Below are 13,692 nucleotides of genomic sequence, written 5' to 3'. Positions count from 1 at the left end.
TTTCTGACTTTCCATTTTAAACATTTTGCAGGGAACCTTCTCTTTAAAAATAAACATCAGTGAAATGAAAAAATACGACTTACCAAGGATGCACTGAGCTGCTCAAAGTCAAACATTTCATTCTCATACTGTTCAGCCAGTTCCTTTCCCAAAATGATCGCCTCCTCCCACATCTGTTGGGCACATAAATGGAGTAAGTTAGTAAATGAAATGAATTAATTATACAGATTCAAACTGAGATAAGACATTCCTTTTCTTCCAGCTGAATGCCTCTCCCAGGTATTCAATATGAGCGCTTTTGAAAATAAATTCATGCGAATTTAACTTTTTATGTAAATATTATTTTGTTTTTTCTTTGATCTGAAACACTAAAACTGAAATGCCAACCTCTCGGGAGAAGCAGATTTATTATAGTGATGCATTTGCCCTCGAGACTAATCCAGTGCAGTGGAGTGGTGTCACAGATAGACGAGAGCTACTCGAACATGTTGAAAGGCTTCTAAGTGGCTTCCTGACAGACTAGATTGTGCTGAACTGATCTGGGCCAGGCTGGAGGTGGACTGTATCCAGCCTGCTACTCAGATCAGCCTGCCATTAGTGAGAGTGGTGGTGGCAACACCATCTGGGACTGTTTTCTGGATGACTCCAGTGACACTCTCAGAAACTGTCCTCAGTTGATACTGCACTCTCTGGAGTGTTGATGTGTTCTTATAGCCACTGTAACAATTACAGATCACTCTGGTGTTTGTGAGTGTGTGTGTGTGTGTGTACGTTTATCCAAGGCTCTTTCAATTTGTTTTCTTTCTGGTCATATCCTACTGAGTGACAGTTGGCTAGAGAACCAAGAGTGACGACTGTACCCCAACACTGATGACACATGCAAAGCTATGGGACATCATCTCTGAGAAGCTCTGGCTGCAGTCCTGCAGAACCATTCCAAGCTTAGTAAAAAGGCTGAAAGACATTTTTCTCTTCCAGATTAAAATATGAAGAATAAAGAAAAATAGCACAGCAACCAAGTGCAGCTCTAATGCAACTACTAAATGTTGTCAGTACGAGGCCGATACCACCAAAGTGGTAGAAAAAAAGAAGAAGAACGACACTGACAGAGAAAACAGGTATTATAAAAGGTAAGGGACAACACAAAAAGGCTACATTAATACTTGTAATACATGTGGTCTGATGTGTGCCTTCATCCACAAGAAGATCGGCTAAAAGAAGAGGATTATTTACAGTGCAGATTCTGTAGAAAACATAAATAACACCAGCTATTCCCCAGCTTTTCCTGAAAATCTGCCTTTGCATGCCAGAAGAGGTATTTAACAGCTAAAAAATAGCATCCTGGGAGTCTGGGATTTATCATGATTATAACCACTGATGTATGTGTGCCAGTGTGTGTGTGTGACTTACCTTGCCCTTGTCAAAGTAATTGATAATTTGCTGGTAGAGCTGGTCCTTGAGTTGTCCTTGAGTGGTGGCCTGATATCCGTCTCTCTGGGTCAGGTGGGCTGCACATTGCTCATCTGACCACTACAAAGGATAAGTTAGCATTGGGTTCAACACTGTGCAATCCAATACAAAGCAAAAGGAGCACAGATGACAAGAAATCAATCATTGAGTTATAGCTAATGCAAATGGGTTAGATTCATGTGTAATTCTTTTTAAAGCTGCCCTGTGGCAGGGCAAGATGGAAACTGGAGACAGGGGCAATGAAACAGGCGCCAATACATAATGAATGGCTCAGAGAGAACATTAATGAAGTATACAGCACCTTGTGACTAATAATTCTGGCTACAGTATTTAGCGTGGGAATCCCTACAAACCAAAAATACTGCTTGAGTATTGTCATCCCACTAGAAGCCAATCAAGTGAAGTGAAGTGAAGTGGAGCTACAGGAGGACAGAGAAACAGTATGATTAACGGAGGGATGGCCAATCTGATTGGCCTCTGTGTTGAGAAAGCATAATACTATGTGTCCTGCTACGACTCATTTGCTTATCAACCTCTTTGAATTGGGATTTTGTACTGTTGTAAGTAACCAAAAGAATTAAGCTCTCTGAGAAAACCTGACCAAGTTATTCTGATGGCCACATTTGAATAGCAAAGCCAAGACATTTACATAGCCTGGGCTGGAGATGGGTGAAAAAGTAATTGCTTTGCACATTGTTGCTGTGGGATGAAGAGCAATGCTAGGAGGCTTTGAATCAGGGTATTGATTCCTTTACAGCTGGACTGCAGCATTTAGAATCTCTGCTTATTTATGGATGGTCACTGACTTTGCACTGACAAAACAAAAGCACTTATACAACGTTGACAATACAGAAAGTGGTGTAAATTCATCAGGCTTATTATACTGCTGCAGATACTCAACTGGATGACTACTTATTACTAAAAGAGTTTTACTCTAACTGCTGGTAGATGCAGAATTATTAATCATTCATCCTCACCCAAGTTTGTTTACATAAACCTTGGATAGCTTAATGGAGAAGAAAGGATTTGCCACACTTTGAAGCAACACAATTAACCAATTCCCACTATATAACAGTGAGTCCTTCTCTGAATGTATGCTATGATCTGGAATACCACAGCTGCTGGAAGATGAGTTGAATTAAAATAACAACAAAAACAATTCCTGCAAATGTGACTGTGACTGCTCAGCGAGGAAAATGTGATTCAGTCACAGCCTGCTCTCCCCTGTCGGGACCTGTATAAAGGCTGAAGCAGTTTATGCAGCCAGCTATTTATGCAAATAAATATGAGATGTTGGGTGCAACCATTTTGGATAAAAGGCAGAGAGGAGGAACTCCAAATTCTGGATATACCAAACCCCCACTGACACTGCAGCTCTTTGTATGAGGATTTTTGTATGTGTATCTGGTATATTTTTGGCTACAGATAGAAACTCACGAGGCAGAGAGCATGTCTACATAGACAAAAAGGTGTGATCTTGCTTTATGATCGATTTACACCAGGGGGCCTTACACAAAACCATGCGATTTACAGTAGTGGAATCTTTGTTTCCAGGTGACAAAGACGACAGTAAAAGTGCAACCTTATCTTGAAGTGCCTTGGGTGGCTGCAACATTTTTTCGGCTTTAAATGATGCCTTAGCTTTTTCCAAAAAAGATAAGATACTAGCTGTAATTTGCATTGGCTACGCAAGGTGAAAAAGATGGTGCTTAGCAAGTCTGCTCTCTTAGCAGCCATCTCGTGCCATAGTGGGATTAAAGGGAGGCCGACCTATCTCTCAAAGTCCCGAAGACATTAATATTCACACACACACAAATGCATAAAGGCCATCATGCTAACTATAGTATAGTACAGTATAGTACAGTAGATTTGGACTCTGTGATCTAGGATGTTTCAAATATTATTTTAGTCTACTACCATTTATTAGTTGATAATGTTGTGTCTGTATACCTTGAGCAATTTTGCATGTAGTAGCAGAGTGTAGGCTGCCTCAGTGTAGTTGTCACACTCTTTGTGGAGGTCACACAGCTTGTACAGGTACCTGGCAGGAAATAACAGTGATTTATGGATCATGTCTAAGTGGACTTCTCACACTTTAACCACAGACAGAAAGTTAACTCCACTCTATGATGAGATGTGCCTTGATAGCCTCTTTATATGTCAAATAACTTTTGACAGATGGAAAACTCAAACTCAAAACAAAATTGGGAAAACAGAAGGTTATTTTAACACAATAAAATATTTTATTCTGGAACTCTGAAGGCTTATAGCTGGGAGAAAATGAGTCACAATATGCAGTATTTAAAGAAAATCTGCTCAACTTAATGTCATCTGGTCTCCTAAAATAGTGTATGCACAAGGCTAGCTCTAACTAGGTCTTACCTGATGTACATTTCCTCTCTGTCTATCTCCTTGTAAAAGTTCTACAGAAAGGAAAGAGAAGTGCATTAAAATGAATTAAAGATTGAGTTCAAACTTTGCAAATGTGTTCACAGATTTAAACAGACAACAATGCTAATGTTTCAGGTTTAGAATATCGTGCTTTCAGTGCATAACTACGTATTCCTTGAGTTGATTATTTGTTATATATTTTCAATACTGTCCAAACTATGGACAAATGGCAATGTCCTGGTTTGCACCATTCAACCAAAAAGCAAGTTGGCTGAAATGAAAATCACTGTGTAGGCTGTCACACACGATGTGCTCTAGGCCAAAACTTACATTTTACAAAATCGGATGGAGAACTGAGAGAACATGACTCAAACAAACGTTGAATACAGATCATAAGCCAGTAGTTTTTTCAATGCCAGTAGTCATGTGAGACAAAACTGACATTTTCGCGCTCCCAGATGAAATGTCACTTCACAGAGGAGAGGACTTTCAGGTGAGCTGCCTTGTGATAACATCTTAATGCACTGTGACATGTTGAGGGGGATGTTATTGTTTCTTCTCTATGGGTGGATGCATGTCATTACAGTCCCTTTTCGACAACAATGTCCTCACAACAATGTCCTACCGACAATGCCTGGGTGTTGATAATATACTGTAGACATTCTGTTGATTGTATTTTCTATGGCATAATGTGTCATTGTTACTGGATCTGTGTGCATTCATAACTGAAAATAGACATCTTACAAGCACGTTGACAGTGCAGCTCATGCGGTTTTCTTTGTTTTCATCATGCATGATGGTCCTGTAGTCCAGCAGCCTTTCCAACAGACGAACCACGAGAGTGACGAAGTTCTCGCCCGTCTTGGCCAAGTACTTGTGCTTCCTGCAGTGCTCAAGCAAACTAGTGTGTGTTTTATGTTTGTTTTGAGTGGTGTGGTGCAGTTTGAGAGCATGTGGTTGCAGAGGAAAAGAAGCCAGGAGCAGAGAAGAAAACAAACATCAGGCATGTATAAGAGGTTCTTCGAGAGTTTAAAATGTCAAACTTTGGTCGGAAGAAGGATTTGAAGAAACATTCTTTTTTTGCCTGTTAAAGCAGTTTAAACTGTGCTGAAAGCAAATATCACAGTGGCAAGCTGTGACGACAAGTCGTGTGATCATCAGCACACTGTGATTATTTTGAGGAGTGCTATGTTGCAATTAGCATTATCTAACTTGTGAGAGGCTCAGGCGTAATCCTGCCCATTAATCAGCACTTACATTTTCTGAAAGAGAACTTTGTACTGCTCGTCTCCGCGGCCCCCCTCCACCTCATGATCCAGCTTGGTGATGATCTCGTTCTCAAACTGCAATTAGACAGAGCAGGCGTAAATAATCAGTGTAGCTAATTTTTCAATTCATTAACGCCATCTCCCTGTCTCACTTATGCTCCCTCTCTGCATCAAGGCATGGCTGAGGGGACTGTGCTTTGACTTTAATCGGCCTTCTTTTGCAGCCCAGCTGGCTGTGTGCTGGTATTTTCTGTTTGATATTAAAGCCTTCTCTTTATCTGTGTAAGTTGGGTTAGAACACATTACAAGGATACATCAGAAGACACATCTGCCTTCCATTTGCTCTGTTTTTGCTGTAGCTTCAGACAGTGATGCATGGGACTTATTTGTCCGATATTTGTATTTAGCGGTTGAATTTAACACACGTTTTATTGTGCAGAAAACAAGGAACCTATGTAAGAAAAAAACGCTGCTCTCTTTAAATAAACAGAGAAACCACATAAAGGGACTGTTACTGGTTTACTGCATAAAAGAGGTGAAGACAAAGTGAAATTAATCCCATTTCACTAAAAGGGAAAGATGAGGAATAGGGATTCACCTCCAATGAGCCAGATCTTGACTGAGTCACGCAGCTGCACTCCCTCCACTCACATTGCAACACACTATGCTATTGTCAGGGGGGCTCTAACAGAAGGTTGTTGGTGTAACTACCACTGTCTTCACATGACTACAAGGGTCAGCAGAGACATCTGAAGCTTCTGTGTTGCTTTATAACTTGATACATATTCAACAAGCATCACATACTTTGGGAAGCCACATACTTAAAGCATCACAAAGCTGCAAGCTGCCTGAGACATCCTATGGCAGAGCAGCTGTAGCCAAATGGATTTCCTCATGCAGAAAGGCTCAACTTTGTACTGTAACAAGGCATAACATTAAGTTCCACTTACCAAGGTTGTTGTCATAGCACAACAAAATGAGAATTGCAGAATTACAAGAGAGCTTGTGGCTATGAAACTTTTTTTCAGACATCCCCTCTGAACTCAAACACCCACTGATTTTCATAAAGTTATTTTGTTACTACGACTCTTCTATTCTGCCTTGCACTGAATGGCTGCAATAGTTTCATGTTTCAAATGACACACCCGCTGGAAGCTGCACGTAAAGTGGAACTCGCACTGCATCATGTCAAAGAAGATGGGGATGGTAGCCTTTCGCAGCTCGATCTCAGGAACTAGCGTCATCTCCAGGATAGGACCCACCATCTCTGGAATGAATTTTATCTTGTGGGGCCCTTGAAAAGGAATAAAAAAAGGACATGCACGTAAATACAGAGCACACTGCACCTACTGCAATCTATTTATTTGTTGAAACAATATGCTGACCCTAACAGGACATAAATAAACCTTAATAAGCTGCAGATCTAAAAGTAGATGTTACAAGAAATCTGGTTCCCTTCATCAGACTTTTCCATGACAATCAAGCGATAAATAACTTCAAACAACTCAGATAAAAAATAGCAGGGGATTCATTTAAAACCCAGTGAATGAGTCAATCTAATCTGGTGGAAAGTTCTAATTAAGGGATCAGAAGGTGTTGGTTACAATGAGACAACATTAAAGGAGGCACAGGTGCCCAAATCTAACACCCCAATCTCTGTATTACAATCTCGTTCCATTGAGAATTGACTGCCCAGAGTCTCTTTCATCACACAACTTGAAGCTAATTAACGCATGATTGTCTATATTTGGCTGCTGTTCTTTGCTGGGCTGACTTGTAATGACAGTATGGCGATTAGCTGGCACATAATCATAAACATAAATTGTGAAAACAATACTTCAACACTTCAGTTGCTATTGTTTTTGGTCATGTGAAACAATACTGAACAAAGAAGATAAATTACCTAGATTGTACCACATATCCCTGATTTCGAAGCCAATTTGTCTTCTCATGTCCTGATACCTGAAATGCAAACATAATAATAATGTTACGCATGCTCATCTAGGCTCGAAAATAGTCTAGACAAAAAATAGTGGTTGGAGGTCCATGTGTGCAGGAGCTAAGCAAGATATTATACAAACAGTTCATCCTGCAAAGAGTTAAATACTGTAAATGATGGAAAGCAGTTTGTTGAGTCTCTCATGTATGTGTGAAAGACACCCGTTACACAGGCCTATAATGGGCCTGTTTAAATATTTACATTGCCCGGACTATAGTAAGTTCTTTTTTCTCTTTTTGGCATGTTATTTGGAATCCACACAAATCAGTTATTTCTACTCAAGCAGGTTCACAACCCACACACAGACCATATTGTAGCTGTCAGCAGGCTGTCAGCTACGGTCTGTTTTCTCTTCTGTTTATGCATTTGAAAACTCACACGACAGAGGACAGATGACAAGAGGCAAAGTGTTTGATCAGACAGTCTTTGCTGGTACTAGCTCTTCTAGGTCAACTTGATGTGTCTAGTGCCCTTGTATAAAACAATGATTTGCAGAAGAAGCTGGAAGGATCATTCCCACCCTGAATCTTTTTCGAGCCTTAGGAACGAGTCACTGTTGTCCACAGTTTTAGAATATGTTGAAGTATTTATCAAGATAACATGTTAAACAGGCTTCAGTTTAATTTCACCTTATAATTTTTCTAAATGAATTGTAGCAAACGTGTGTAATTGCATTGATGCACTGCTGATTTTAGTTTTTTTAAACAATATCTATTTAGTTATTGCATATTGCTGCACAATCCTGTAGCAAAAGGGAGACATGTTGTGAGCTAATAAATGTGCAGAAATAATGTTTTCTTTGAAACGCTGGTTTATGCTTTAATGGAAATTTTTGGCAACACACTCAAGGCTGCCAAAGAAGCAAAGTAAATTCTACAAACTGTTCTTAATGCAGCTGGTCGCGACACATGCGATTGTGTTGTTTGTTGGCGCTAATGAGGGCACAGTGACAAGCCCTTCTCCTCTTTACAGCACATGGCTGGCATGAACTTTAACTAGTAAAAAAAAAGTGGCTTATGATAAGTTTATGCATGGCAACTTACTTCTAATTAATATCTATTCAGAGACATATTATGAGATTTAAGTTCACCTTGTAGCCATGATATAACTCTGAAATACAATTGATTATTTTGCCAATAGTGTGCAAAGAAAGAGAAAGGGTTTTTACAGAGAGGGAAGGGCCATTAAAATAATTCTTAACAAAGACACTACATCACCTCCTTGAAGGCTGGTTAGGTCAAGACACTTATTACTAACACAATATTTAGCAATCAAAGAGAAGATTGGAAAGTCCAGCATTTGTAGGCAGGGTATTGGCAAGAAGATAAAATATAAATAGATGCCCGTCTCTTTGAATAAAAGTAAAGCAGCTTGCTAAAAAAAAGGAAAAGGTTAGGCATTATGTATTACATTTTTGACCACTTCTCTTCTCATCCACACTTTAATGTGCAAATGCATGACTTCCTTGTAATTTATTCCTGCACACATCTGTGTTTATGACTATGTTCACAGCATGCATATTTGCCGGTGGAAGCATTTTGTTTCTCCACATATGGGTGTGCAGATGACAGCTCAGGAGGCAGCATGTCTTCATCTGGGCTGAGGCAGATGCATGGTGTTGTTCTGTCACACTCCTATAGGCAGCTAGACAGGCAGCTATGACTGTTGGCTGTCAGGACCTACAACGCATACCTGTCAGCTACGGAGCAGAAATCTCTTAAGGTAAGGTTAACTAAGAATAGCATGTCTAGAGAGGGACAGCGGTTAGCGGTAAGTGAACCTGCGGCACTCAACTATTTTTGTTTTGTAATGCAACTGGGTCAGGGGCAAATAGCAAGACTGAGATGACAAAGGAAGAAACAGATGAGGAGGCTTCAGGTGAAGGAAAAAAGGAATGGAGAAAACATATAGGGAGTGTCAGATACAGTAAGAGAGAAAAAACACACACAACTGACTGACAGGCAGTGGCCTGTAAGAATAGATGAGACACAATCAAAGCCAAAGCAAAGGAAGAATGAGATATTCACAAAACCTGACAATGAGACACTCCCTCGCTGCATCACTCATATGCGCATATCATAATAATGACATTGCTGCATGCTCATTTAACCAGCTTGGTATGTGTACGTGAGGCTTCATGCTGATATCAGTACAATGATGTCTGACAGGGCAAGAAATGAGTGTTCATACAATCAGACAAATTGTAAACAAGCCTGCAGTTTGGGCAAATTATCTTAACCACTTAATTTGGAGGTAAACAGAAAATGAGCACCACTTAAATGACAGTAGTAATACTTCATGCACACAAAAACTATACTGTAGATCAAGATTGGTATAGAAAGACGTTTTTTCTCTTCTGGATGAGTTAGGCTAAATTTGGTGTTTAAAAGAGAGATGAGATTCTATGATGTCACCAATTTATTTGTATGTATTATTATAGTTTACTGATAAGAATGATGGCTAAAACTGCACAAATCCTTCCTCTTATTCAGGCTATGTGGTGCATGTCTGTTAGCCTGCTATGAGTGGTTTAAGTATGAGAAGGGAAATGAGGATCATACATACAACAGTGATGGACCAGAGCACTGGGAAATGTGACATCGGAGAAAAGCTGATGCAGAACACTTAGGAGCCGTGCTCCACACACCTCTGATTTTACGCCTCTGTTCTCTGCTCCAGAGCAAGGCACAATGATTGGCATTGCAGGCAGGGCTGACAGTTCATGAGCCAGCAGACAAGAAAATGGGATGCACAGAGGTAGAGGTAAAAGAGAGAAGGTGAGAGGTAGGTGGAGGAAGACAGTGGGTGAAAGAGAAACTGACAAAGCCTGTATAATATCCCCTTCACTTTCTCTGGAAATGACCTGGTTGTATTTCAATGACATATATGGGAATGTCAAATTAACAATCTAGTAACAGCAAGGCATAGATTAGCCCTTTCCTGTGCTTACGCCCGTAAAGTGAATCAAATACTGTAGCGGTTTCTTTCAGGGACAGCTGACAAATTGAAAAAGCAGAGTGGGGTTGGTAACGTCTTGTTTACTGTGTTTGGCTGTTTGTGCTGGTAATAAAGCACTGACCAACCAGAAATCTTGCTCTCAAGCATGCACCACTGTGATGTATGCTTCAGTGACAAAAGCTCTCCCAAATAATAAGAGCCAATATACACCACGTCTGCACAGAAAGCATTTACTTTACCAGATTCTATGGCAATACTAATGTAGATGAATGGTTCTTTGTAGATATAATTACTGAATGAACAGGAATATACAGCATTCTTTAAACAGACGGTTAAGTTTTAAATAATAATATTTAAATGTATAAATGCCATGGAGGTATGAAGTCAAAAGACAAAAAGAAAGAGATGCTCTGAAGACCTGTATCTTATTTCTAAGAGGGCATTCCCAACCTTGGGTATAGATGAGATTTGAGTAAAAACTGCAGCTCTCCAGCCTATTATGAGGCAAGTCCGCTTTGTTCAGAAGGGCACATAACTAGTGCAGCCTCTGCTGGAACCATGGGATGTTGGGTATTCTTGTGAGCCTCTGTGTGATGAATTATATAAATCCCACACATGCTGGGGAAGGACCTTGGGCTGTGACGGTGTGCAAGGAGGACATCCTAAGGATTTAGTGAGCTCTTGTACTCACTTGTGGAAGATCTTGGCTCTTTTGTCGCTTGAGAAGTTCTCCAGCTGCAAAGACTCCTGGGTCAGGAAGGCTACAGCCAGGTGAAAGTAATTGTTCCACAGCTGACATACAGACGGATGGTATATGGTGGTGGTGAAAAAAGAAAGAACATTTAAACCACAGTCCAATTTAACTTTTTAACAATGTCATTGAGCAGATACTACAATATGTGGGCTGGAAGGCTTTACAGTTTCATTAAATCAAAAAGGTTAGATGAGATGGGTATACTTGTGGGGCTGGAAGCTGTCCCAGTGGAGGGAGAGTTTGGTGATTTAGGCCACTGGCCTTCAGAGTGCACCCTCAATCAAACAATGACAGCAGCTAAAAGCAGTGCTACTGTGGCCATCATTATTTACATTCACTGTGCAAATAGCCCAAGCATGCATTGGAAATAAGTATCTCCATTATGTGTTTTAAAGAATATACAGTAGACACTTTCTTAGGAGGATAGCCATAAGGAAAAATTAAGCTTTAACAGTAACAAAATGCCAGATAGGACTATATGATTCTATACAGATGAATTATGTTTATAGGACTGTGATGTAGTTAAAATAAGGACAATGCAGCAGCTTTGTTCCTCAACAGCACTCTAATTGCTACAGGTCAAACTAAAAACACTGTTAAAATGATCAATTCATAAATGCTTTAAAAGCTCAGAGCAGTTTAGTTGTTGACAACATTAACATTCTTCCATATGTCAGACATTTAAAAAGCAAGAAACAGAAAACGTTGCTTCATTCCCAAGGGGGAGCAGGTTAAAATATTCAGAAATGCACATTAAATTGACGGCCATTACACAGTAATTGATGTTCCCTCTCCACAATTTTTATGTCTACTGCCGTCAGTGATCTTTTTCTAATCGGAGGGACCAAAAATGTTGCATCTGGAACATTTAAACAGTGTGAAACTGCAGTGAAGGGATGATTTACAAAACGCCATCCAAATCTTTTTAAATAGTACTTCAAATGATAATCCAATGGCACCTTGAACAAAGGAACATAGTGTTTGGCGGTGTGGGGTCTGGTATCAAGGTTAAGAATCAAATACAATAACAACAACAACAACAAAAATAAAATCGATGCAGCTCTTACCTGAAGCTCAAAGTTGGTTTGATCCAGAAATTTCTTGTTCAACACTGCTGCATACTGACTAATGGCTCGTAGGAACACTCTAGAAAGACAAGAAGAATGTGTTTGGATGCAGAAACAATACCAATCAAAAACTTTTCCCCCACCTTACATTTTATAATTTCTCATTATATGGGCTAAAAGGTCACTTTCAGTGGCCCTCAGGTTTTCATATTTACTCTCCATACTAACAGCACAGTAATGAAGATTTGAACAAAATGTCAAAGGCTCAGAATGAGTCATGTATAAGTAAACAATTTCTGTAGGCTAAAGTTAAATGCATTATGTTTACATTTCAAAAAAGAAATAATAAAACAAACAAACAAAAAAAAACACTGAGACATATTACCTAATGGATCAGACCTCATATATTGTTGCGGTACTTCATTCATATATATACTTGTGTATTTATATATATATATTGTATAAGTACACTAGTTTGAGAAATAAGACGTTTATGTTGTGCTTTTTAGGACCTGTTCAAAAACATTCATTTCAATTAAATGGAAGAAAAGCTTTGTATTGTACAGCTGCTTTGCAACAGCGGTCCCTGGAAGGATAAACACAACAAAGATGCAAAAATAAGTAAGTAAAATAAAGATACCAGATGCAATACATAATAACAATTAATTGGAGAACTAAACAGTAGTTTTAAAGCTGCAGCCAGACAAGAAAAAAAAAAGAAACATGTCCAGTAATTTGTACATTCACAAAGAACTAATGCTCGCCCTTGTGAAAAACATTGTATGTGCTTCAGAGTTGAATGCACTCTTTTCGTCTGGCAGGCTGAGGTAAAGCAGGGCCAAAGCTTCTCCTGAAAAAAGATGTGTTGAGTAGATCTTAATGAGAACATTGTCTGATGGCTTAATCCACTCTGATGGTGGAGAATTAAACGTTAATAACTTAAGTGGCATGAAGCTTTAAGAGGGGAATTATGATTGCTGCTTACGGAGTCAGAGGCCCATACGCTATTTAACTTCATTCCCTGGCGAAACCAGCCATGCAACAATGTGTGTACTAATCTCTAAGAATTACCCAGCGAGGAAAAAGAGTCATTATCATGAATGTAGGAGAAAAATATCGAGCACAGCATTTTCAATAACCTGGCTTATTTTACAAGAAACAATCACATCAGGTTCTTGTGATTTCTCAGACTAAGTCCCTGCTTCAGAGTGAGTGTTTTCCACACAAGTACTAATCAGTAAACATACTGCAACAAATTACTGCCCAGGGCAGCGGAAAAAGATACATCAGACTGTACAATAAAAAATGGCAAGGTGAAAAAAGGACATTTGTTGTGCCACGTGAGTGGATTGCAATGAGGGTTTCACAAGCAGGCAATAATGCAGAATTAAGATGTAATGCTCATCTTACTGATGCTGGCAGGTGATCTGCTACACAGGCACCTCCTGGATAACCATCAGCCTCTGTCAGGGTCCAAGCTAAATCCTTACTGGAACTGGGTCCCCTATGGGAATCGGATAGTCCTGACACATCATCTGATTTTATGTATTCAGCAGCATGGACCTTGTCTCCTGAGTGTCCTGGAAAATTTAAATTCTATTGATGTGAAGAGAGGACTGGGGATTCCCTCAGTGCCTTGTCTAACTGACCTTGAATGAAAATAACCATCACTGTTAAGACTACAACAGTGTGGAATCTTTAATCTTGGAGTATTTAAAAGCTTTACATTATTCATGTCCCATATTTATCTCTGTTGCTAAATTACATGCCATTTGAGGCGTGATA

At 39.6% G+C, this 13,692-nt stretch overlaps 1 protein-coding gene across 1 annotated transcript in view; it reads right to left on the bottom strand.

Moving 5' to 3' along the window:
- dock1 (dedicator of cytokinesis 1) overlaps window positions 1–13,692 on the bottom strand; it is a 151,877-nt gene that overhangs the window by 26,179 nt on the left and 112,006 nt on the right. Inside the window, exons 30-39 of the mRNA XM_026352157.1 lie at window positions 11,908–11,986; window positions 10,778–10,878; window positions 7,033–7,091; window positions 6,275–6,423; window positions 5,119–5,204; window positions 4,606–4,762; window positions 3,853–3,893; window positions 3,421–3,511; window positions 1,411–1,530; window positions 84–173 (exon numbers count right to left, since the gene is read on the bottom strand). Of these exons, the coding sequence (XP_026207942.1) occupies window positions 84–173; window positions 1,411–1,530; window positions 3,421–3,511; window positions 3,853–3,893; window positions 4,606–4,762; window positions 5,119–5,204; window positions 6,275–6,423; window positions 7,033–7,091; window positions 10,778–10,878; window positions 11,908–11,986 (973 nt within the window). The remainder of the gene's footprint in view (window positions 1–83; window positions 174–1,410; window positions 1,531–3,420; window positions 3,512–3,852; window positions 3,894–4,605; window positions 4,763–5,118; window positions 5,205–6,274; window positions 6,424–7,032; window positions 7,092–10,777; window positions 10,879–11,907; window positions 11,987–13,692) is intronic.

Source organism: Anabas testudineus, chromosome 19 (assembly GCF_900324465.2).
Source record: "Anabas testudineus chromosome 19, fAnaTes1.2, whole genome shotgun sequence".
In the NCBI taxonomy this organism is placed as follows: domain Eukaryota; kingdom Metazoa; phylum Chordata; class Actinopteri; order Anabantiformes; family Anabantidae; genus Anabas; species Anabas testudineus.
Note: the sequence above shows the minus strand (reverse complement) of the source record. Positions and strands in the feature narration are given on the sequence as shown.